Genomic DNA, 23,922 nt, shown 5'->3' with positions numbered 1-23,922 from the left:
ATGCTTAGACAACCTGGGGCGGCAGGTAACCTGGGGCGGCAGGTAGCCTAGTGGTCAGAGCGTTGGACTAGTAACTGAAAGGTTGCAAGATCAAATCCCTGAGCTGACAAGGTAAAAATCTGTCGTTCTGCCCTTGAACGAGGCAGTTAAATTAACCCACTGTTTTCAGGCCGTCATTGAAAACAAGAAATTGTTCTTAACTGACTTGCCTAGTTAAAAAATATGCTTCAACTCAATCTTATGCAGTCCTTCCAACTAAAGACTCTTCTTCTATCTGTGTGTGCATGTTTGTTATGACTATCACCCCATGGGGACACAGCATCTTTCTTTGGCATGGCCCTGGCATGCTGCTAGAAATAGACATGAAGGCATATATTATCTAGCACAGTTTGGTAGATTTGTCCTGACAGAATGGTTGGCACAAAAGCTCAGGGTAGAGGGTGGCCGGCATGGATTTGTAAGTACGGCCCACTGAAGTGTGAGGATTGTTCATTCTGTCTAGTCATTGAGCTGGGAGACACAGTGGCACTGTGCGGAATACTTAAAAAGAAAAACTTCTCCTCAATAACATTGTTAAACCTTGTATGAAATCACATTAAGCCTTGATTGTCTATGAGCTTCAACAAAAACCTCTGCGAAGTGCAATTGCTCTGAATCCAAGAGGAGTGTGTCACACAGTTCCAGTTTGTGGTTCATATTGTCAGTTATTGTTTATGAAATGCTCAATGAAGTGGCTTTCTCCTTTCTCCTCTTCCGGTTCGCCATCTCTCTCAAGGGACCATAACCATATTCCTATGCAAAATCATGTTACTTTTTTTTGACTGATTCAAATTAGGACCAAGGGTGTGGGAATACGCACCAAACACACTACAGATGAATGAGAGGGAGCTCCAATGACTGTAGGGGAGAACTCCCATGAAACCCCACAACTAGTAATATAATATATGCCATTTAGCTGACGCTTTTAGACATAGTAGTTATTTGTTCCCCCAGGATCCCTCAATTTCTCAGTGTGAACACTTATAACAGTGTCCCCGGATACAGTGTCTTTTTACAACTGTCGCTTTACTTCAACTGTCTCCTTCAACCCCCCCACCTCAACTAGCTAATCAGAGGAGGAGGGGGGCGTTGCCGTTCAGGGGGTAGGCACAGCTGTTGTACCGTCTCGGGTGTTGTGATGTAAGTTCATGCCTTTTAGAAACTAAACTGGGCATCAGGGGATGTGGCTGTCCAATCGAGTGAGAGAATTCAGAGACAAACCAGCCAATGGGTGCAAAGGTCTGGGTATATAAACTAGGGTCTAACACCTGTCAAAGTTGGGTAACTCCTATATTGGCTTTGGTGGATCCCGGGAACGTTACCTCCTTCTTTTCTCCTGTGCAGGTAAAACCTACTAGGCAGCAAGCTTCTGGAAAAGAGTTTTAAGTAGAAATGAGAATTCCTGAAACCTCTCCGTTGCCACACCACTTGGAATCCTGAAATCGGTTCTTCTTGGTTTTTTGCATTGGACTCCTCTTCAGTTTCTTGCAGTGTTTCCTAAAATGGAAGATCTACAGTTTTTTCTTCTTCAAACTACTTCTTATGCGTTTTTACTCGTCATCCACTTGAGTGCAAACCGTAACTTTGTTAAAAGTTTTGTTGGTAAAAGAGAGCACTAGTTTGAAAACAGCCATGATCACTAACGGCTGTTAGTAGAGGAGGGATAGTCACAGGACAGCGGCTGGTTGATTTGTTACCAGTGGTGATCTATAGATGACACTGAGTCATTTTAGATATTTTGCTGGAAAAAAACATGAAAAGTGAAGTATTGAGTTTCTATAATGTCTGCAATTATTCCACAACATGTTTGTAGTTCAGATGTTAATCTGAGATCCTATTCATTCTGATATGAAGGTCAGTTGTGCTAATGAATCAAGTCAGTCTCTGGAACTCTCTGGTACCGCCTACTGGGGGGTAGCCAGACTAGGCTGCAGTGATGGTGTTTCCCTTGAAGGAATGGGAAGGTGGCTTGCATGCCAGTGTCAGAGTATAGCCACAGCAAGAGGGTGTAGAGTGGATGGCCTGGTCTAAAAATACCTTCTGTTGCTAAGTGCATAAAAGCACGTAGATCACACCCCTGTCCCTCTCCGTGGAAACATGAGGCGGTGGCTGGAGGGGTCAGGAGACTGATAGATAGGACACTAGGAGACTCAGTACTACAAATCACAAAATATGGTATATTTAGTGGTATTGGTTGTATTGTTAGGCCATTGCTAGGACAGTTCCTTGTGATTTTTTTTTCTGAAAACCCATCATGCTCTCTCTTTTGTGGCACAATTCTGTTGCTAGGGACCCAGATACTGTTCTTTCACCATTATTGAATATTTAGTTGGGAGGGCTTTCGTTACAGTGTGCCAGATCATCATACATAGATTCACACTTCTTCCCCCTCTCCGTTTTGCAGGACAAAAGAGAGCCGCAATCATGACGAAGAACTGCCACAATGACTACAAGATGAAATTCTCTGATGTAGAGGAGTTCCCAGACCTCTCCCTGCACAACAACCACATGGCCAAGGTGCTGACCAAGGACATGTACAAAAAGCTGAGGAGCAAGTCTACCCCCTCTGGTTTCACCCTGGACGACTGCACCCAGACCGGTGTGGACAACCCTGGTAAGACTTAGAAGCACACACACAGGAAGACCCGTCAGGGCCCTGTGAGGTCACAGGATAGGCATGTCCTGATCTGCTCTGATTGGTGGCTGATAAGGGCACCTGAAAGCAAAACATTCTTAGTGCTATTATCTAATACACTATCAGCATGAAAAATGAGACTGTTGGAAGTGCACTTTGATGGGGGGCCTGTTACATGTAGTTTTCCTGTGGCAATAGTTTTCACTTATTCTCTTTCTGTCTGTAGGACACCCCTTCATCATGACCGTCGGCTGCGTTGCTGGTGATGAAGAGTGCTACGAAGTCTTTAAGGATATGTTCGACCCCATCATCTCCGACCGTCACGGAGGCTACAAGCCCACCGACAAACACAAGACCGACCTGAACTTCGAGAACCTGAAGGTGAGTGAAGAAAGTGGTCATGGCAAACACATTTCTTCATTGCTCCTTTTGCAAGCTTGATTTCTTAGCTAATATATAAGGCTGCAGTGGACCGTGGTGACTAGACAGCATTTGAATGACTTCCATGTGTAGAGCGACATAATTCATTTTCCCGTTTACAGGGAGGTGATGATCTTGACCCCGCCTACGTCCTGTCCAGCCGTGTGCGTACCGGACGCAGCATCAAGGGATACACCCTGCCCCCCCACAACAGCCGTGGCGAGCGTAGAATGGTTGAGAAACTGTCCATCGAGGGTGAGTGTCTGAGCCCTCAGTAAAATCAGCACTATAAAATCAGGGTCAGCTGTGCTGCCTTGGAGCACGACCATGTCAATCTCATGTGTATGTCTCTCTCCCCTCAGCCCTGGCCACACTGGATGGTGAGTTCAAGGGAAAGTACTACCCCCTGAACGCCATGACCGATGCTGAGCAGGATCAGCTGATCGCCGACCACTTCTTGTTTGACAAGCCCGTCTCCCCCCTGCTGCTGTCCGCTGGTATGGCCCGTGACTGGCCAGACGCAAGAGGAATCTGGTGAGTGCCCAGGACACAGGCCCATACCAATACCCGAAACCAAAACAATACCATTAGTTAAACCAGATAATGAATGTACAGTATGTCCCACAGTCATGTAATACGTACTCCCTCCTATCTGAAGGCACAACGATGCCAAGAGCTTCTTGGTCTGGGTGAACGAGGAGGATCACCTGCGTGTCATCTCCATGGAGAAGGGAGGCAACATGAAGGAGGTCTTCAGACGCTTCTGCGTTGGTCTGCAGAAGGTACGCTAGCCACAGAGCCTACAGGACTGACACACTGTCAATACCTAGATTGTTCTTTATCGCTTGTTCACAACAATGGCAGCTAAGTTTTCTTATAGTCAGTAGTCGAAACACACATCCCTTTCGGTTGGCTATTCTCACCTGAAAACGCACTCACTGGAACATTCTCGTCTCCTGTCCTTCTCTACCTTGTGCAGATTGAGGCGGTCTTCAAGAAGCACAACCACGGCTTCATGTGGAACGAGCATCTCGGCTATGTGCTGACCTGCCCCTCCAACCTGGGAACTGGCCTTCGCGGTGGCGTGCACGTCAAGCTGCCCAAGCTGAGCACACACGCCAAGTTTGAGGAGATCCTGACCAGGCTGCGTCTGCAGAAGCGCGGCACAGGTACGAGCTACTCTCTTTATAGTCTTAATGCATGAAGTCATACTATACCTAGCAATAGTCCATAAAATGTTATTACACTGCCATTACATATGCATTTCTGAGGTGACTAGTAAAGCCATATTTAACCTGACATGTACATCATGGAACACCAGTGTTAAGGATTATGAAGACTCACCTTTGACCTCTTTGCCTGCAGGTGGTGTGGACACGGCCTCCGTAGGTGGAATCTTCGACATCTCCAACGCTGATCGTCTGGGCTCCTCAGAGGTGCAGCAGGTGCAGATGGTGGTGGATGGCGTCAAGCTCATGGTGGAGATGGAGAAGAAGCTGGAGAAGGGAGAGGCCATCGACGGCATGATCCCCGCCCAGAAGTAAAGCGGCACTTGTGCTTTTTGTATTGTAAAAATGAGTAGCCTTGTCGTCACGCGGGCAGGAGACATCCTCCCTGGACTTTTCCTAAAGACACTCCACTCTGATCCAACTCTTTTTTTCCTTCCTTCAGTCTTTCTCTTCATCATTTATTTTTCTCCTTCCTCAGTCACGTTTTACCATCTGTCACATTCTTTTCGTAACATCCTGGGAATAAAGTACTATCGCATAGTCTGGTGCCATGGGCCATCGCTATGTTAATGCACCAAATCTTAAATCCGTTTTTTGGTTGTAAAAATGTATTGAGCAAATAAAACAAGCCCCAGTTAACAATCAACCCCACTGTCTGATGTATGGTCTCGAAACACACACACAGACCCTCGCACGTACACATTCTTGCTGCACACATACACACACACACACACATAAACTCAGTGAGCGCAGCCTTGTTAATGCCCTAAAACCATGGTACAATTAAGCAATAAAACGAGAGGCCATGTGTTATGACATTTTTATCAAGGCTGTGATGTGGTCATAGCCACGAGGTGAAGGCAGGTGGTCATGATGACTTATAGGTGCTAAGACTAGTAGTTTTATAAGTAGTGGTAGTGGGTTGCTATGTAACGACGTAAACAATGCCACTTTATATGAACGTGACAATGTGTATGTTGTCTCATATATCATGGACAGGAGAGGCTCTAACAATGGGAATTCCAAACCATCCATTACACATATGACCAACCTGTAATCTACTGAGACCACGTCAACCACAGTGAGAACAAAAATAAACTTGATCCAAAATGTCAGAGTTTGAAAGGAGAATTTATTTTTGCTTCAACACAATTTTCCTATGAGACATGCAGGACTGCAGGTCAGTCATTTCCATATTTGCACCCCGTTTTATCGATAACAGCGACGGCTTCAAACGCACTACTACTTCCTACCGTTGAAGCATGGTCCTAAGCTTTAAGCAATATATATGGGAATTGTTGGGCAAGAGGTCCTATTTTGGGCAAAGTTGCCCAAAAATTGCACAAAATCACAGCTTTCACATTTTAAGACATTTGTGGCCACCTGTAGCAACTAAAATCTCCCATGATTCCTTGCAACGGGAAAACTGAAGTCATTGTAGTGTCATGGATTACTATGTACTACTGCCATACATGTGTGCAATAAATCTTTTTGCCAAAAGGAATAAGGTGGAAAATGGTGGAGTTTGAAAACAACTGAAGATCTGTTATTGTGTTGGGCAGGCAGTCCAGTGTAGGCAGGCTGGCGGAAATGATCAGAGGTGTAACAGTGACAAACAAGCACACTCTGTAATGAGAACATCATCCACTGTTGATGAATCTTTGAGCCATTTACAAAGGTCAGACAGACTTTCAGAAAACAAGGAAGGTTGAGGAACATTCAGTGACACCAACAACACAGTCTGAGCTGAGAAAGTAGAAACATGGTTGAGAGATCTAAACTAGAAGAGCCCACTGCAGCAACTGGGAACGATGTTCTGCCATGTCTGCTGCTATGACCCACTGACAGGCGACAAGGATCATTACTGTATATTGGTGCAAATCAAAGCCAGTGACAAACAGTCAAGGCCGGAGTGAGTGACTATCTACCTGACTTGGATCAATTGTGAGCAGCTTGGAATCGTGGTTCATTTATAGAAGAGTGTCAGGGTTAATTTCAACAAGGTCACCCCAGGGTCACGTTCTAAACTACCCCCCTCAGCAATACAGAAGTCTGATTGGCTACCAGAAGGGAAGCTCAGTGTTGCAGAGGGCTGTGTTGAGGAGCAGTTCCGAACTCATCCTCCAGGGAACCACAGATAAAGGAATCAATGGACATAAATAGTTAATGCAATTCAACTAGCGTTGCTGTAGTTATTATAGTCTGTTTGATCAATCATATCCTTTTCTTTTTGAGCAGAAAATTAGGAGTCTTTTTTATGCGATCTTGGGTCATTTTATACTAAAAAGTGATCCAAATTGTGATTGTGGAAATGTGACAAGCAATATTCCCCAACATAATACTAAACACAGTTTACATCAAATCAAGTTTGGAATCTTGGCCCTGTGGATGTGCTGTAACATTTAAGAGGAAATACAATTACAAGAGGTGATATTGCTAAACCAAAAGTGTTACCAGAAGAACGTGTAGAATGCTTGTGTACATTACCTGCTGAAACGCAGAAAATCAAAAAGGTTAGTGGCTCAGAAGAGCAGTCATCACCTACTCTGCTTTGGACATTGAAGTCAGACAGCCTTGCTCATTAGCAACCAACATTCCGGTATATACAAAACACCAAACGAAACTTGACGAGAGTAGCAGACGGGGTCGTACAGAATTGAGCAGACGATGGATGGGCAGAAGGGTCTGGCATTTGTTTTACAGAATATTTTTTGTTGTCCTGTCTCTGTATTTCGGCGTGGCTCCCTATATAGCAGGGGTGTCAAAAATATGGCCTGTGGTGCGCGAGGGGGTCCAATCTGGCCTGCGGGTTTGAGTAAAACCCCACAAAAATAACAACAAAAAAGGAGTATTTTTTTTTATATATCTGTACCGGTACCCCCTGTATAGAGCCCCGCTACTGATATTTACTGCTGCTCTTTAGTTATTTGTTATTCTTATCTCTTACTTTTTTATAGGTATTTTCTTAAAACTGCATTGTTGGTTAAGGGCTTGTATGTAAGCATTTCACTGTAAGGTCATGTGACAAATAAAATTTGATTTTGAAAATATTTTAAAATGACTACAGCCAAATCGAAACTGTGTAGAAATTATAAGATAATGGACCTACATTCATACAGTTTATTGATTGTGTCCAGATTGTTAATAATCACTGAAATGAAAGCTAGACAGTTAGGGAGCATAAAAAAATGCAAAAAATTATGGATAGGGTGGATAGACTATTTTATGCTAATTTTGACGGCAAGGAAATATAACACATTTTCAGTGTTGCCGTCCGGACCTCGTTGAAGAACGAATGTGGCGTCCATGGCAAAATGAGTTTGACACCCCTGCTCTATAGCCTGGAGGTCTGTCTAGGAAAGGGCTGGCCCCTTGTTTCTTAAATATGCATTCAGTCTGTCAATTGCTCATTGAAGTGAAGAAAAGAAAAACAATATTAAAAACCTTTTAAATAGCAGCTGTTAAAAAGGAATGACAACAAATATAATATAATCATAACTACGTTGACGAAAAATATCTTAATCTGCAAATATGGAATTAAAAAATAACTGCTTGACTCCCTAGATTCACATAATATTGAGGTGCCTTAGCAGGGTTCATAGGTCATAGGTCTGTGAGTGGCGGGGCCGGGCCATCCGTGCCGGTGTGCCTGCGTGTCCGTGTGGCACCAGAAGCGGGTCTTTGGCGGGGGTGAGGCGAGGTTGGCAGTGGGGGTAGCGGGTTCAGTCTGTCTCCTTCTCCCGCCCCCTCGGTCAGTCTGTCCAGTGTAGAAGCCCTCTGCCCCACCCCCTGTTGCCCTCAGAGCTCCAGATCTTTGGACACTTTTGTGGCGATATCCCGGAAGGCGAGCGGCGCCCCCCACAGGCGTTTGAAGCGCACGCCGCTGGTCTCGGCTGGACCGGCGGGCAGCTGGCACACCTCAGCCTCGAAGGCCACGCGTGAGCCGGCCGCCCCGTGGGTGCAGGAGAGCAGGAAGGGCCCAGCCAGGTGGACCTGGCAGCCGCAGCCCTGGGCCGCCTCGCGCAGCGCCAGCACCACCTCCGCCGGGTCCCGCGGGCTCCGCACCCTCACATCCCAGCCGCATCGGGGGGTCCGGGGCTCTGACGCTTTTTGATGCCCAGGTAGATGGCGACTGCAGGGGCAAAGTGGGTGAAGCGTGGGAGTGGGGGAGTGGTTGGGGGTGAGAGATTGAATGAGAGAAGAGGATGCAGGTGGAGTGTGGTTGAAGTGCATTAACGTGGATGGGAAGAGAGGAACAGGGGAGAAATATATTAGTATCATATAGGGTTTGGTTTAATAACAGCCACAACTCTTAATTTATCAATAGAAATCCATTCCTCAATTACTCATTGAAATAGATGAGGCCAGTAGAAATTAAAGCATATAAAATGTTTTTACTAAAGAGTGGACGTAGCATCCACAACATACACAAGTTGCACTACCATCTTAAAATCATGCCATAAATTAGACTATTCTAGAAAAATAAATCTGTGGTTCAAATCAGAGGACAATTCAGAGGATACCGCAGTGCAATAAAATGGAATGTTAGGAAGCAACACAAGTTAGTCAAGTTAACAACACAATTTTACCTTTTTGAGGACACGTGTGTTCTTCAAGGCAACAACATTCTAAATGATGCTGCACCATTATACCTCCTTCATTAGACCAGGCTACAGTTATGCCCCACTCAATGATCTGAACTGTATGCGCATATATATACAGTGCCTTGCGAAAGTATTCGGCCCCCTTGAACTTTGCGACCTTTTGCCACATTTCAGGCTTCAAACATAAAGATATAAAACTGTATTTTTTTGTGGAGAATCAACAACAAGTGGGACACAATCATGAAGTGGAACGACATTTATTGGATATTTCAAACTTTTTTAACAAATCAAAAACTGAAAAATTGGGCGTGCAAAATTATTCAGCCCCCTTAAGTTAATACTTTGTAGCGCCACCTTTTGCTGCGATTACAGCTGTAAGTCGCTTGGGGTATGTCTCTATCAGTTTTGCACATCGAGAGACTGATTTTTTTTCCCCATTCCTCCTTGCAAAACAGCTCGAGCTCAGTGAGGTTGGATGGAGAGCATTTGTGAACAGCAGTTTTCAGTTCTTTCCACAGATTCTCGATTGGATTCAGGTCTGGACTTTGACTTGGCCATTCTAACACCTGGATATGTTTATTTTTGAACCATTCCATTGTAGATTTTGCTTTATGTTTTGGACCATTGTCTTGTTGGAAGACAAATCTCCGTCCCAGTCTCAGGTCTTTTGCAGACTCCATCAGGTTTTCTTCCAAAATGGTCCTGTATTTGGCTCCATCCATCTTCCCATCAATTTTAACCATCTCCCTGTCCCTGCTGAAGAAAAGCAGGCCCAAACCATGATGCTGCCACCACCATGTTTGACAGTGGAGATGGTGTGTTCAGGGTGATGAGCTGTGTTGCTTTTACGCCAAACATAACGTTTTGCATTGTTGCCAAAAAGTTCAATTTTGGTTTCATCTGACCAGAGCACCTTCTTCCACATGTTTGGTGTGTCTCCCAGGTGGCTTGTGGCAAACTTTAAACAACACTTTTTATGGATATCTTTAAGAAATGGCTTTCTTCCATAAAGGCCAGATTTGTGCAATATACGACTGATTGTTGTCCTATGGACAGAGTCTCCCACCTCAGCTGTAGATCTCTGCAGTTCATCCAGAGTGATCATGGGCCTCTTGGCTGCATCTCTGATCAGTCTTCTCCTTGTATGAGCTGAAAGTTTAGAGGGACGGCCAGGTCTTAGTAGATTTGCAGTGGTCTGATACTCCTTCCATTTCAATATTATCGCTTGCACAGTGCTCCTTGGGATGTTTAAAGCTTGGGAAATCTTTTTGTATCCAAATCCGGCTTTAAACTTCTTCACAACAGTATCTCGGACCTGCCTGGTGTGTTCCTTGTTCTTCATGATGCTCTCTGCGCTTTTAACGGACCTCTGAGACTATCACAGTGCAGGTGCATTTATACGGAGACTTGATTACACACAGGTGGATTGTATTTATCATCATTAGTCATTTAGGTCAACATTGGATCATTCAGAGATCCTCACTGAACTTCTGGAGAGAGTTTGCTGCACTGAAAGTAAAGGGGCTGAATAATTTTGCACGCCCAATTTTTCAGTTTTTGATTTGTTAAAAAAGTTTGAAATATCCAATAAATGTCGTTCCACTTCATGATTGTGTCCCACTTGTTGTTGATTCTTCACAAAAAAAATACAGTTTTATATCTTTATGTTTGAAGCCTGAAATGTGGCAAAAGGTCGCAAAGTTCAAGGGGGCCGAATACTTTCGCAAGGCACTGTATATATATATATATATATATATACACTGCTCAAAAAAATAAAGGGAACACTTAAACAACACAATGTAACTCCAAACTGTCCACTTAGGAAGCAACACTGATTAACAATACATTTCACATGCTGTTGTGCAAATAGAATAGACAACAGGTGGAAATTATAGGCAATTAGCAAGACACCCCCAATAAAGGAGTGGTTCTGCAGGTGATAACCACAGACCACTTCTCAGTTCCTATGCTTCCTGGCTAATGTTTTGGTCAATTTTGAGTGCTGGCGGTGCTTTCACTCTAGTGGTAGCATGAGACGGAGTCTACAACCCACACAAGTGGCTCAGGTAGTGCAGCTCATCCAGGATGGAACATCAATGCGAGCTGTGGCAAGAAGGTTTGCTGTGTCTGTCAGCGTAGTGTTCAGAGCATGGAGGCTCTACCAGGAGACAGGCCAGTACATCAGGAGATGTGGAGGAGGCCGTAGGAGGGCAACAACCCAGCAGCAGGACCGCTACCTCCGCCTTTGTGCAAGGTGGCAAGGTGGAGCAGGAGGAGCACTGCCAGAGCCCTGCAAAATGACCTCCTGCAGGCCACAAATGTGCATGTGTCTGCTCAAACGGTCAGAAACAGACACCATGAGGGTGGTATGAGGGCCCGACGTCCACATGTGGGGGTTGTGCTTACAGCCCAACACCGTGCAGGACGTTTGGCATTTGCCAGAGAACACCAAGATTGGCAAATTCGCCACTGGCGCCCTGTGCTCTTCACAGATGAAAGCAGGTTCACACTGAGCGCATGTGACAGACGTGACAGTCTGGAGACGCCGTGGAGAACGTTCTGCTGCCTGCAACATCCTCCAGCATGACCGGTTTGGCGGTGGGTCAGTCAGGGTGTGGGGTGGCATTTCTTTGGGGGCCCCACAGCCCTCCTTGTGCTCGCCAGAGGTAGCCTGACTGCCATTAGGTAACGAGATGAGATCCTCAGACCCCTTGTGAGACCATATGCTGGTGCGGTTGGCCCTGGGTTCCTCCTAATGCAAGACAATGCTAGACCTCATGTGGCTGGAGTGTGTCAGCAGTTCCTACAAGAGGAAGGCATTGATGCTATGGACTGGCCCGCCCGTTCCCCAGACCTGAATCCAATTGAGCACATCTGGGACATCATGTCTCGCTCCATCCACCACGTTGCACCACAGACTGTCCAGGAGTTGGCGGATGCTTTAGTCCAGGTCTGGGAGGAGATCCCTCAGGAGACCATCCGCCACCTCATCAGGAGCATGCCCAGGCATTTTAGGGAGGTCATACAGGCACGTGGAGGCCACACACACTACTGAGCCTCATTTTGACTTGTTTTAAGGACATTACATCAAAGTTGGATCAGCCTGTAGTGTGGTTTTCCACTTTAATTTTGAGTGTGACTCCAAATCCAGACCTCCATGGGTTGATAAATTTGATTTTCATTGGTCATTTTTGTGTGATTTTGTTGTCAGCACATTCAACTATTTAAAGAAAAAAGTATTTAATAAGAATATTTCATTCATTCAGATCTAGGATGTGTTATTTTAGTGTTCCCTATATATATATATATACACACTCACACTACCGTTCAAAAGTTTGGGGTCACTTAGAAATGTCCTTGTTTTTGAAAGAAAAGCACATTTTTTGTCCATTAAAATAACATCAAATTGATCAAAAATACAGTGTAGACATTGTTAATGTTGTAAATTACTATTGTAGCTGGAAACGGCTGATTTTTTTATGGAATATCTACATAGGCGTATAGAGGCCCATTATCAGTAAACATCACGCCTGTGTTCCAATGACACGTTGTGTTAGCTAATCCAAGTTTATCATTATAAAAGGCTAATAGATCATAGGAAAACCCTTTTGCAATTATGTTAGCACAGCTGAAAACTGTTGTTCTGCTAAAGAAGCAATACAACTGGCCTTCTTTAGACTAGTTGAGTTTCTGAAGCATCAGCATTTGTGGGTTTGATTATAGGCTCAAAATGGCCAGAAACAAAGCACCTTCTTCTGAAACTCATCAGTCTATTCTTATTCTGAGAAACAAAGGCTATTCCATGCGAGAAATTGCCAAGAAACTGAAGATCTCATACAACACTGTGTACTACTCCCTTCACAGAATAGCACAAACTGGCAGAATAGAAAGAGGAGTGGGAGGCCCCGGTGCACAACTGAGCAAGAGGACAAGTACATTAGAGTGTCTAGTTTGAGAAACAGATGCCTCACAAGCCCTCAACTGGCAGCTTCATTAAATAGTACCCGCAAAACACCAGTCTCAACGTCAACAGTGAAGAGGTGACTCTGGGTTTCTGACCTAGGCAGAGTTGCAAAGATAAAGCCATCTCTCAGACTGGCCAATAAAAAGAAAAGATTAAGATGGGCAAAAGAACACAGACACTGGAGAGAGGAAGATTAGAAAAAAGTGTTATGGACAGACAAATCCAAGTTTGAGGTGTTCGGATCACAAAGAAGAACATTCGTGAGACGCAGAAAAAATGAAAAGATGCTGGAGGAGTGACGCCATCTGTCAAGTATGGTGGAGGCAATGTGATGGTCTGGGGGTGCTTTGGTGGTGGTAAAGTGGGAGATTTATACAGGGTAAAAGGGATCTTGAAGAAGGAAGGCTATCACTCCATTTTGCAACGCCCTGTGGACGGCACTTAATATGAGCCAATTTCCTCCTACAACAGGACAATGACCCAAAGCATGACCCAATCCAAACTATGTAAGAACGTTTTAGGGAAGAAGCAGTCCGCTGGTATTCTGTCAATAATGGAGTTGCCAGCCGTCACCGGATCTCAACCCTATTGAGCTGTTGTGGGAGCAGCTTGACCGTATGGTACGTAAGAAGTGCCCATCAAACAAATCCAACTTGTGGGAGGTGCTTCAGGAAGCATGGGGTGAAATCTCTTCAGATTACCTCAACAAATTGACAACTAGAATGCCAAAAGTCTGCAAGCCTGTAATTGCTGCAAATAGAGGATTCTTTTACGAAAGCAAAGTTTGAAGGACAAAATTATTATTTCAATTAAAAATCCAACGTCTTGACAATATTTCCTATTCATTTTGCAACTCATTTCATGTATGTTTTTATGGAAAACAAGGACATTTCTAAGTGACCCCAAACTTTTGAACAGTAGTGTGTGTGTATATATTTATTCAGGTCATTATATTGTTATTTCTGGAGGTGTCTGTGGTTTGCAGAGATGTGGCCAAATCCATTTAAATCCGGTCCATTCAGAAAGTAAACCAAATTCCAATTCTAATTCCACATTTTCCTCATTGAAAAAAGAGAATTGGAAATTCAGTGTACTTCCTGACTGCAATTTAAATGGAATTGGAATACTATGCTCGGTCACAAGCTAGCAAAAACATATCTGCTGTGTAAGTAGGAGTAGGTTTAACGGTGGACATAGCCAGAATACCACACACTAGTACTAGTACTACTCTTGGAAACAAGTGGAAGCTCTGTGTATTCGGCATGTCTACATAATTATGGGTATTTAATAATTTATTCAAATTGTTTGAGTAAGTGAGAATGAGGTTCATGTCAATAGATGGGGAGTTGAAGTTGTTGTTACACTGAGGAACCTACTTGATAAAACACACAGAAGGAACCTACTTCAGAAAATAATTAGAGAGGCAGTCACTCACAGGCATCTATCACAGAGTACCACATCTACTATCTACGAGTCACACCAAGGGCATTTAGAGCTAATGCTGCATTGACCCATGCTCTGAGCTTTACCTGCTGGTTTTAACCAGAGACTGTCTGACCAGAGACTGTGCAGCCGAGGCTACAGTGTGAGGGAGAGAATAGAAATGCCTTTAGTAACTACTGGTCCTGGAGCTGTCATACTGGCCAATGGTGGGCAGACATGGAGTGATACAGAAAGTCTTTGATTGATAGCACAACTATCTAACTGGTCTGGGTTCAGTTTTGCATTGTGTGATCATAATGAATGTGGTTACAACTGGGTTTGGGGAAACTAATCTTGGGCCTGTGATTAAATAGTTTCTCATCACAGTGGGACATACTGTATTGTATACACTCACCTTGTGACCGGAGATCTGCAGACTCTCTCAGGTTCGTCTGTGACCCTCAAGACGAAGACAAAAGTGTGTGTTAGGAATGAATCAGCAAATAGAGAAATATCCCTTGTTCCCTCCCCTTCCTGTTCCAATCCTTCCCTCAGCAACAGCCAATAGAGAAATAACCACAACACCATCAACTCATCAGAGTCAGAGTGACATCAACCTTCCGAAATGTACGGAAATGATAAATAAACAATAAAACAAAACATACACTTTGAAGCCACACTAGGAATGTTTTTTAGAGGAAGGGCTCAGGGCAGGTTCAGGCTCAGGACTAGAAAGCTGCTGCTGCTTGCGTTGCGTGACATAACTGGGCAATTCTAACGTGTGCTGTGATGGTTTTTACCTAAGTTTGTAGAACATTTATTCCGACATTTTAACAAAAAGCATAATGAAAGCACATAGTGTTTGCCAAATGACTACTACCACTAAAGTATGGTCAGCTTTTGAGATGTCCCATTACACATCCATCTAACACACACAAGGGGGCGCTGCTGTTCAAGCACCACAAAGAGTGTCGCCATGTTCGTAACCTTCCCATTTCAAATGCCGTCTCCACCAGCCTGACCAACCCAAAGGCCATCACAGGAACTGGGTGTGTCTTTAAAGGATTAGAGCTTTCCTTCTATAAAATCTCCATCTAACAGTATAGGGGAGAGATCTGAGCTGTAGAGTGTCTTAAAACAAACCTGCAAGTGGGGATAGTGTCTGGGCTGCCATGTTGGGTCAAATCTCTCTGGGAGAGAGGGAGTGAGTGGAGCCCATGGTGAGTGGAGTGGAGTGGTGGGATAAGGAGTGACAAGCCTGTGCCTCTGGCTGGGACTGTGAAGAGGATCCCGTTAAGAGGGGGGGGGGGAATAAAGGCTCTATTACGCAACTAATCCTGCTTTGAAGTGTCAGAGATGCTAAGGACGCATGGCAGCAGCTCCTTACAAACAAAACCACTCCAATCTGAAACTCCTTGGCCTTGTGATAGCGTTGTGTTTTGTGGCAAAGAGGGAGGTTGGCTAAACCAAAAACACCGAAACAGCTTCACAGTACTGCCTCTGGGACTGGTGACGTTTTAACAACGCAAGGAATATATGGAGTTCATTAAATGAGTCGCCGTCTTACAATTGCGTGAAAAGGTACAACTGGACGGCACACAACTGCACAATGAGTGAAGACGTCATCAGGTTGAGGTGCACCCTGAAGCTTTAGGAGAAGGTAAAGAACAGCCCGTAGAGTCCAAAGCCACATCAGACCCCTTTGATTTGACTTTCAAAGATAAGAATAAAGAAATGTTTCATGGCCAATCATGTATTATTGTTTTAAGTGCCACAATCATTTGGTAGATATTCATACAACAACACATCCATTAACCAACTGCCTTTATATGAACTGAAAATAGAAGAAGAATGTATAGAGGATCCCAAACTGCTCCTACATCAAGTACTACAAGCTTGTGCGCATTTTAAAAGTCTTTGGAAAGCAGGGTTATTGCTGGCTAATGTTCTGTTGTTGTCAAGGGTATGCTGTGTCACCTGTGGCCTCTAGGGCGCGCTCTTGAACTGAACTCAGACAACAGACACAGCGCACAGACTGAGGCTGTGAATGAGAGGGGAGTGGGCGAGGGGTTGGAGGTGCTGGCAGACAGGCAGACAGACAGACTGACAGACAGAGAGAAGGAGCCAGAAACATGGGAAGAAGAACTTACTAACTGTTTTTGATCCCTGCGGAAGAGTGCAGCCCGAGACGGACTTGTTTGAGTTGGGACGCTTAGAGGGGTCAAGATTGACCCTACGAGGAAGAAGAGAGAGAAACAAGGAAGACAAATAGAGAGACAAAGAAAGAAAGACAGACAGAGAAAGAGAAATGGATAAAGGGGGAAAAGAAGGATAAAAGATTGCAGCTGATTGGCAAGGAAAAGTAAAGTTAACAAGGAAAAGCAAAGTAGTTAAGAAACAGAAACATGAAGCACTTCCCCAAAAAACAGCCAAGACAGAGCGAGAGAGAGAGAGAGAGCGAGGGAGAGAGGGAGAGAGAGAGAGAAAGCGAGCGAGAGAGAGAGAGAGAGGGAGAGAGAGAGAGAGAGAGAGAGAGAGAGAGAGAGAGCGAGAGAGCGAGAGAGAGAGAGAGAGAGAGAGAGAGAGAGAGAGAGAGAGAGAGAAGGTGAACTGGGTAAGTGGGGGTTTGAAGCCTGTGGTTAATAGAGGAGGAAGTAAGCCTGAGGAAAATCAATGCAGATTAAGGAGAGAGTGAGAGACGGGGGCGTCAGAAGCATTTCGGACCCTCCAGCAGTGTTAGTCTGAGTACCGATGGCCAGACACACACACCTTACTGACTCCACTGACTCTCTAGGGATAAGACGAATGTCCTCCATGTTGAGGAAGGGTTACAAGTATCACTGATAGTCACTGTCACCTGTCTTGGGCTTTGTGTGCCCTCCTCTACAGTAGCCTAACTGGCTTTTCCTTAACACACTATCTAAAACTGTAGCCTACACCCTAGAGGTCTTCACGGATCCACATACCCGAGACCCGATCCAGTACCAGAGCAGTTCTGGATCCAGAATTCTAAATAATGACACGGGTCTGGTCTGATTGTCACAGGTATGTGTACTTTTAACTGACTTGTCCTGAAGGACCCATACAGATCCAAACGTGACTGCTGCAGTAGAGAGAGAGAGAGAGAGAAGTTTAGAATTTTTGTTGCAACTCTTTGCTTTTCACGAGTGGCGCGTAGCTGGTTGTTGGTCAATCACAAGTCATCAAAGCGGCAATAGGCTATAGTCATAGAGCCTCTGTGTGGGACCAAGGTCAGGAGATATCTAATCAATGGAGATGGAATTAAAATGATGGAATTTAAAGTTAAAAGAAAAGGATAGGCTACAACGACCAAGAGCCAACAGATAGACTGCTACTTTATATTCTGAATGTTGTTGTTTGTAGCTGTAGGACGAGAAAGAGCATGCTGCATAATTAGCCTAGCTAGCTAGCTACTAGCTTAACTAGCTTCTCCTGGTTTGATGCAGTCAAGACAGTTACTACGTTATCATATTGGTTTATAAATAACCTAGCTATGGCAGCTATTAGTCTACTATAGTACGAGTCGGCTTGGTCGGTTGCGGGTCTCTCGTCTCACCCTACCTCCTCCCTGTTCATGTGTCACTCGCTCCCACTCACAGTAGCTTACATTCACAGCACGGGCCCTGAGCGTCACCTCTTTCTACCTCGCGCTTTATCAATTCCGGTTAATAAAGTAGCTTAAACATGGACTTTTCTGCTGCTTCCCTCACTCGGATCGGACCGGGTCTGAATCCGACCAGGTCTATACGGATGAGTTGTCCTGTGGTCCGTTCGGAACAGGTCTCTATATTTGAAAAATGTATTTATGCATATCGGGTCCAGATGGGAAAGCCCCAAGTCTATTTCAGAATGGATCTAAGGCCTCTGCTACATGCTAGTCTCTATGCTAATCTCTATTTCATGGTCATATGCCTCAATCAACATTTATTTAGACTTTTGCTTCAGGCCTGCTATCTAAACTAAAGTTGATTGTCTCCATCAGTGCACCCAGATGAGCAGTTTAAATGTGCTCCGCTAACAAAGATCTCCCCAGATTTCCACAAGTAAAATAACACGGGGGGGTAACAGGAGCGACAGCTCATAGTAATCCTTGTCCTTGCTAGACCGTACATGATCTTTATTTGATCTAATTGCTTAAACGGCAGTCGCTATCCCTGACGAGTGTTGAATTTCACAATGGCGCGCGCAGCATCGTATAATTAGAACTAACATCTATTAGAATCCTCCAAATTGCACGCTGCCTGTCCCTTTCAGCTGTTTCGACTAGGATTGCTTACACTTCTGATGTTTCTACTGAAATTCCTTCAAGCTATGAATTCTACCCTCACTATGGACTAGCCTAGAATTGTTGTCGTCACTATACTGGGGGCTAAAGCTCAGGGCTTCCTCACACTCCCTTCACTCTCCTCTTACCTGCGTGTGAGCTTGGAGGTGAGCTTGCTGAACAGGTTGGAGGTGACGCGGGTACGTGCGTGGGGCAGGGGGCTTGCGTCGTGGGACAGGGTGGGGGAGGTGGGAGGGGCGTGGGAGGGAGGCCGCCGGTCCCTCAGCTGGCCACCGTGGAAGGTGCTGCGGATGCTGGAGCCCCGGGTGAGGCGGGAGCCCGCGGAGAAGGAGGTCCCCGAGGCCCCAGCGATGCTGTGGGTAGAGGGCGAGGCCGGGGGCAGCCGGTGGGAAATGGAGCTAAGAGAGGAGAGAGAGAGCAGAAAGGACAAAACAATCAGATCATCATCACATTCATCCATCACTCAACCATTAACAGTGAGGTGATCAGTCCATAATGTATGACAACCCAGGGCATATCATCGTTCTAATGTATCGGTTGAGACAAAGGATCTGACCCAGAAAGGCTTTAGCGGGAGTTAGCTGAGCGTTAAGGCAGAGGGATGGTGAACCATTACAGGGGAGGAGCTTCCACTTGTGTTGGCTTTCAGCAGAGGTAAGGTTGTGAGGCCCAATCAGAACTGGGCCTTTGGTGGAAACAGACTGTGACGGGGAGATGGGGATCAGGGAGGAGGAGGGAAGGACAGACTGGAAAGGGGGATGTGGGAGGGGTGTGACTGGTATGCTGGTAAAGAGTGAGAAAAGAAAAGTGAGCATAGAAATAGAAAGAGAGAGAGAGGGTGAGAGAGAAAGAGAGAGAGAGAGGGTGAGAGAGAAAGAGAGAGAGAGGGTAAGAGAGAAACAGAGAGAGAGAGAGGGTGAGAGAGAAAGAGAGAGAGAGAGAGAGGGTGAGAGAGAAAGAGAGAGGGTGAGAGAGAAAGAGAGAGAGAGAGGGTGAGAGGGCTTGAAGGAGAGTGACAGACTGATAATGAAGATCTCAGCCATCTGCTTGGAGAAGTGTGGCTGGCGTGTGGACGTCCAGCAGTAGTCACCTCTCCTTCCCCATGCCCTCTTAACCCGGCATCCTTTCATCCACTTGGCAGAGCTCTTCCTCTCCTTGTCCCCTTGGCCCGCTCCCTACAGTTCTCCCTGAATGGCTGGGTTAGCTAGGCTGGCTTAGCCTCTGTTGGCCTGGGGCCGCTTCACTTAACGCTCTAAATAACCAGAGCTCTGATAGACAGACATACCCACAGGGAGAGGGGCCAAGTAGGGCAGACACATTAGAGTCCTTTGGTTGATTTGCAGCCGTTTCAGAGCACAATCATTTACCCTCAACCTGAGCCCCAAAGCAAAAGAGACCAGGGGCAGGAACTAAAATGTAGAATGTAATGCATGATCACTATGACCATGTATTTCTGTGTAATCTATTTCTGTTTAATATATTTCTGTGTATTTCTGTGTATCTGTCTATATCATGTAATTGTACGACAGCATGCATTTGTTTGTATGAGCATTATTATTTGTGTCTGTTTCCGAGTGTGTTGGTTTGTGCATTTTATCATTGTGTGTGTTAAGCGGTGTATTTGTTTGTGCGGCTGCACTGTGTGTGTGCGCTCTAGCACGTATGTGTCCCGTCAGCCCGTCTATCGTGGCATTGCATTGACAGGGCCTAGAAGGCGCCTGCTGGTCAAGTTGGGACACTGCCATCTCCCACTTTCCCTCTCTATCTCCAACCCCCTCCCTCCCCCAGTCCACGTGGCCCTGAGCTGGGACGTTAGGTCACATGATAACCCCCCTTCTGGCACACAGCAGTAAGCTCTTTATCTCCAGTACTACACACAAACACACCACTACAGTACAGTCAAGACACACAGGTTATGTATGCCCACAGAATGTTGAGAAAGTGAATGTATCCCTGCTATTATTCTCAAGGACTCAACAAATGGTAGAAGCACATGTGCAACACTCAAACACAAACATGAAACCCAAACGCTCTGCTCACCTGTTCTCCTTGCCGTTCTGCAGCAGGGAGGGCCTGTCTGTGCTGTTCCGGTCCGTGGTGCACACGTATGTGTTCCGGCGGATCATGGCACTTGCCGGGACGTTGTTCTGGAAGTCAGGGAGAATGACAGTTAGATAACACATGGATTGTGATTTGGTGAAATTCAGAAAGGCATCCATCCTACTGTATATCCCTCCACTCCTCCATATGATGACATTGTCTAATGGTCATATAACGCTAGGGATGTTCATGTCTATTCAAAGCCGTGACTCTGATAATATCTACACCCCACATCACAGTGTCAGTGGATACATCCCAAAAGGCACCCTATTCCCTTTATAGTGCACTACTTATGAGCCCTGGTCAAAAGGAGTGTACTTTAAGGAACCACAGTATCCGTGTTGAACTTTTGTTGTCACTCTCAGTCCACCTTGTCAGAGCGCCTCTGAGCCCTTCAAAGGGTTCATCTCGGGTTCATCTCCATATTCTCCATGTTGCTGTTGTTCATCAAATCAAATCGGATTGGTCACATACGCATATTTAGCATATGTTGACTCCCTATATGCTAGCGTTGAATCTCTATTCTCTCTGTCCACATCTTAGTTGAGCATGAATCTGTAGATTCTCTATTCGTAGTGTTATTGGTTCATTCCCCCGCACACTGATCTTAGTTTCATTAACCTCTTGCAACATTGTCTCTTGATGGTGTTAACCCTTCTTTTCCCTGTGTGTGTGCGTGTGTGTTTATAATGTACAGTTATTTGTAAAGGTCATGTTGTAAGCCGACTGCATTGCATGCATTGCATCAACCAATGGTTGTGTGGCACGCCTTCGACAGCGCAGTCTGGCATCAGATAACTCTATTATATGTGGTTTGCAGACGTGCAGTCAGCCTGGAACATGGCCTATCTGTATGTGTGTGTGTGCGTGTTCACCGTGGCGGTGATAACCTCCTTGCGGCGGTCGGGGATCTCTGACTTGTTGGGGTTGTTGGCGCTGCTGACCATGGGGCTGGAGGGGGGCTGGATGGAACGGCTGCCCACCACACTGCTGCTGACCTTCCGGGACGCCATGCGCCCCCCCTCCTCCTTCAGCTCCCTGTCTGCCCCCGCCACGCTGCTGGGGCTACGCTTGGGGTGGGACGGGGGCGCTGCTGGACCGCCTGCACAACAGACAGACAGGGCAGATGATACGACATGAGAATCAAAGTCCGGCCCTGTGTGGTTCAGTTGGTAGAGCAAGGCACTTGTAAAACCAAGATGGTGGGTTTAAATTCTGCTGGCGCCACCCATATGTAAATGTCTGCACGGACTACTGTAAGTCGTTTGGGATAAACAGCATGTTATAGACTGACAGATGAGTGGGCAATGTACAAATGATGAATATCTCACCCAATTGTAAAGAGGTGGCTGGTGACCTCACACTCTCATTCACACAAAGCAAACATTCTCAAACTTGGCAGAACGGAGGGGAATCCTACTTCACAACCATTTAAACCACAAGTGAAAAGGTAGTGACGGACAGCTATTTGGAAAACAAACACCCACTAATGGGTTAGGTCAGACACTAATGGATGTACGGTGCATTCGGACAGTATTCAGACCTTTTCCCTTTTTCCACATTTTGTTACGTTACAGCCTTATTCTAAAATGGATTAAATAAATGTTTTTCGTCATCAATCTACACACAATACCCCATAATGACCCTTTGCTACGAGACTCGAAATTGAGCTCAGGTGCATCCTGTTTCCATTGATCATCCTTGAGATGTTTCTATAACTTGACTGGAGTCCACCTGTGGTAAATTCAATTGATTGGACATGATTTGGAAAGGCACACACCGGTCTATATAAGGTCCCACAGTTGACAGTGCATGTCAGAGAAAAAACAAGCAATGAGGTCGAAGGAACTGTCCGTAGAGCTATGAGACAGGATTATGTCAAGGCTCAGATCACGGGAAGGGTACCAAAACAATTCTGCAGCATTAAATGTCATCCAAAAAACAGTGGACTTCATCATTCTTAAATGGAAGAAGTTTGGAACCACCAAGACTCTTCCTAGAGCTGGCCACCCAGCCAAACTAAGCAATCGGGGGAGAAGGGGGGGAGGCGGCCAAGAACCCAATGGTCACTCTGACAGAGCGCCAGAGTTCCTCTGTGGAGATACAAGAACCTTCCAGAAGGACAAACATCTCTGCAGCATTCCACCAATCAGGCCTTTATGTTAGAGTGGTCAGACGGAAGCCACTCCTCAGTAAAAAGCACATGACAGCCCGCTTGGAGTTTGCCAAAAGGCACCTAAAGACTCTCAGACCATGAGAAACAAGATTCTCTGGTCTGATGAAACCAAGATTTAACTCTTTGGTCTGAATGCCAAGTGTCACGTCTGGAGGAAACCTGGCACATCCCTACGGTGAAGCATGGTGGTGGCAGCATCATGCTGTGGGAATGTTTTTCAGTGGCAGGAACTGGGAGACTAGTCAGGATCGAGGGAAAGATGAACGGAGCAAAGTACAGAGAGATCCTTGATGAAAACCTGCTCCAGAGCGCTCAAGACCTCGAAGGTTCACCTTCTAACAGGACAACGACCCTAAGCACACAGCCAAGACAACACAGGAGTGGCTTCGGGACAAGTCTCTGAATGTCCTTGAGTGGCCCAGCCAGAGCCCAGACTTGAACCCAATCAAACATCTCTGGAGAGACCTGAAAATAGCTGTGCAGTGATGCTCCCCATCCAACCTGACAGAGCTTGAGAGGATCTGCAGAGAAGAATGTGAGAATCTCCCCAAATATAGGTGTGCCAAGCTTGTAGTGTCATAGCCAAGAAGACTCGAGGCTGTACTCGCTGCCAAAGGTGCTTCAACAAAGTAATGAGTACTTATGTAAATGTGATATTTCAGTTCTTGATTTTTAATGCTTTTGTAAAAATGTCCCCCCAAATTATTTTGCTTTGTCCTTATGAGGTATTGTGTTTAGATTGATGACGGGAAAAAACAATTGAACCCATTTTAGAATAAGGCTGTATGTAACGTAACAAAATGTGGAAAAAGTCAAGGGATCTGAATAGTTCCAGAATGCACTGCAATGTCATGGAAGCTCCTATGACACATAATACTCCCAGATGGACAGACAGTAATGTATATCAACAATAACTACTACCTATTCCCTTTATAGTGCACGACATTTGACTAGTGCATTACTTTTGAACAGAGCTCTGGGCTCTGGTCAAATGTAGTGCATCATATAGGGAATAGGGTGCATTTTG

The 23,922-nt window shown here is 45.4% G+C and overlaps 2 protein-coding genes across 6 annotated transcripts in view; one reads left to right on the top strand and one right to left on the bottom strand.

The window, feature by feature from the left end:
* The first annotated feature begins 1,277 nt into the window (after positions 1-1,277).
* LOC115136924 (creatine kinase M-type-like) lies at positions 1,278-4,969 on the top strand. The gene is made up of 8 exons (XM_029672839.2): positions 1,278-1,383; positions 2,444-2,653; positions 2,901-3,055; positions 3,217-3,349; positions 3,457-3,628; positions 3,753-3,876; positions 4,074-4,263; positions 4,460-4,969. The coding sequence occupies exons 2-8, from the start codon at positions 2,464-2,466 to the stop codon at positions 4,636-4,638; spliced, it is 1,143 nt and encodes a 380-aa protein (XP_029528699.1). The 5' UTR covers positions 1,278-1,383; positions 2,444-2,463; the 3' UTR covers positions 4,639-4,969.
* A 466-nt stretch (positions 4,970-5,435) lies between these two features.
* The window catches only part of LOC115136923 (MAP/microtubule affinity-regulating kinase 4-like), a 62,854-nt gene continuing 44,367 nt past the window's right edge, over positions 5,436-23,922 (bottom strand). Inside the window, exons 13-18 of one of the 5 annotated variants that reach the window (XM_029672835.2) lie at positions 21,595-21,821; positions 20,660-20,766; positions 18,748-19,017; positions 16,464-16,546; positions 14,729-14,773; positions 8,301-8,455 (exon numbers count right to left, since the gene is read on the bottom strand). In XM_029672835.2, the coding sequence (XP_029528695.1) occupies positions 8,391-8,455; positions 14,729-14,773; positions 16,464-16,546; positions 18,748-19,017; positions 20,660-20,766; positions 21,595-21,821 (797 nt within the window). In that variant the 3' untranslated portion in view covers positions 8,301-8,390. Of the gene's footprint in view, positions 8,456-10,523; positions 14,470-14,728; positions 14,774-16,463; positions 16,547-18,747; positions 19,018-20,659; positions 20,767-21,594; positions 21,822-23,922 lie in introns of those variants that run through there. The other 4 variants (XM_029672836.2, XM_029672834.2, XM_029672838.2 and 1 more) reach the window with 4 other exon arrangements.

Source organism: Oncorhynchus nerka, linkage group LG11, assembly GCF_034236695.1.
Source record: "Oncorhynchus nerka isolate Pitt River linkage group LG11, Oner_Uvic_2.0, whole genome shotgun sequence".
In the NCBI taxonomy this organism is placed as follows: domain Eukaryota; kingdom Metazoa; phylum Chordata; class Actinopteri; order Salmoniformes; family Salmonidae; genus Oncorhynchus; species Oncorhynchus nerka.
Note: the sequence above shows the minus strand (reverse complement) of the source record. Positions and strands in the feature narration are given on the sequence as shown.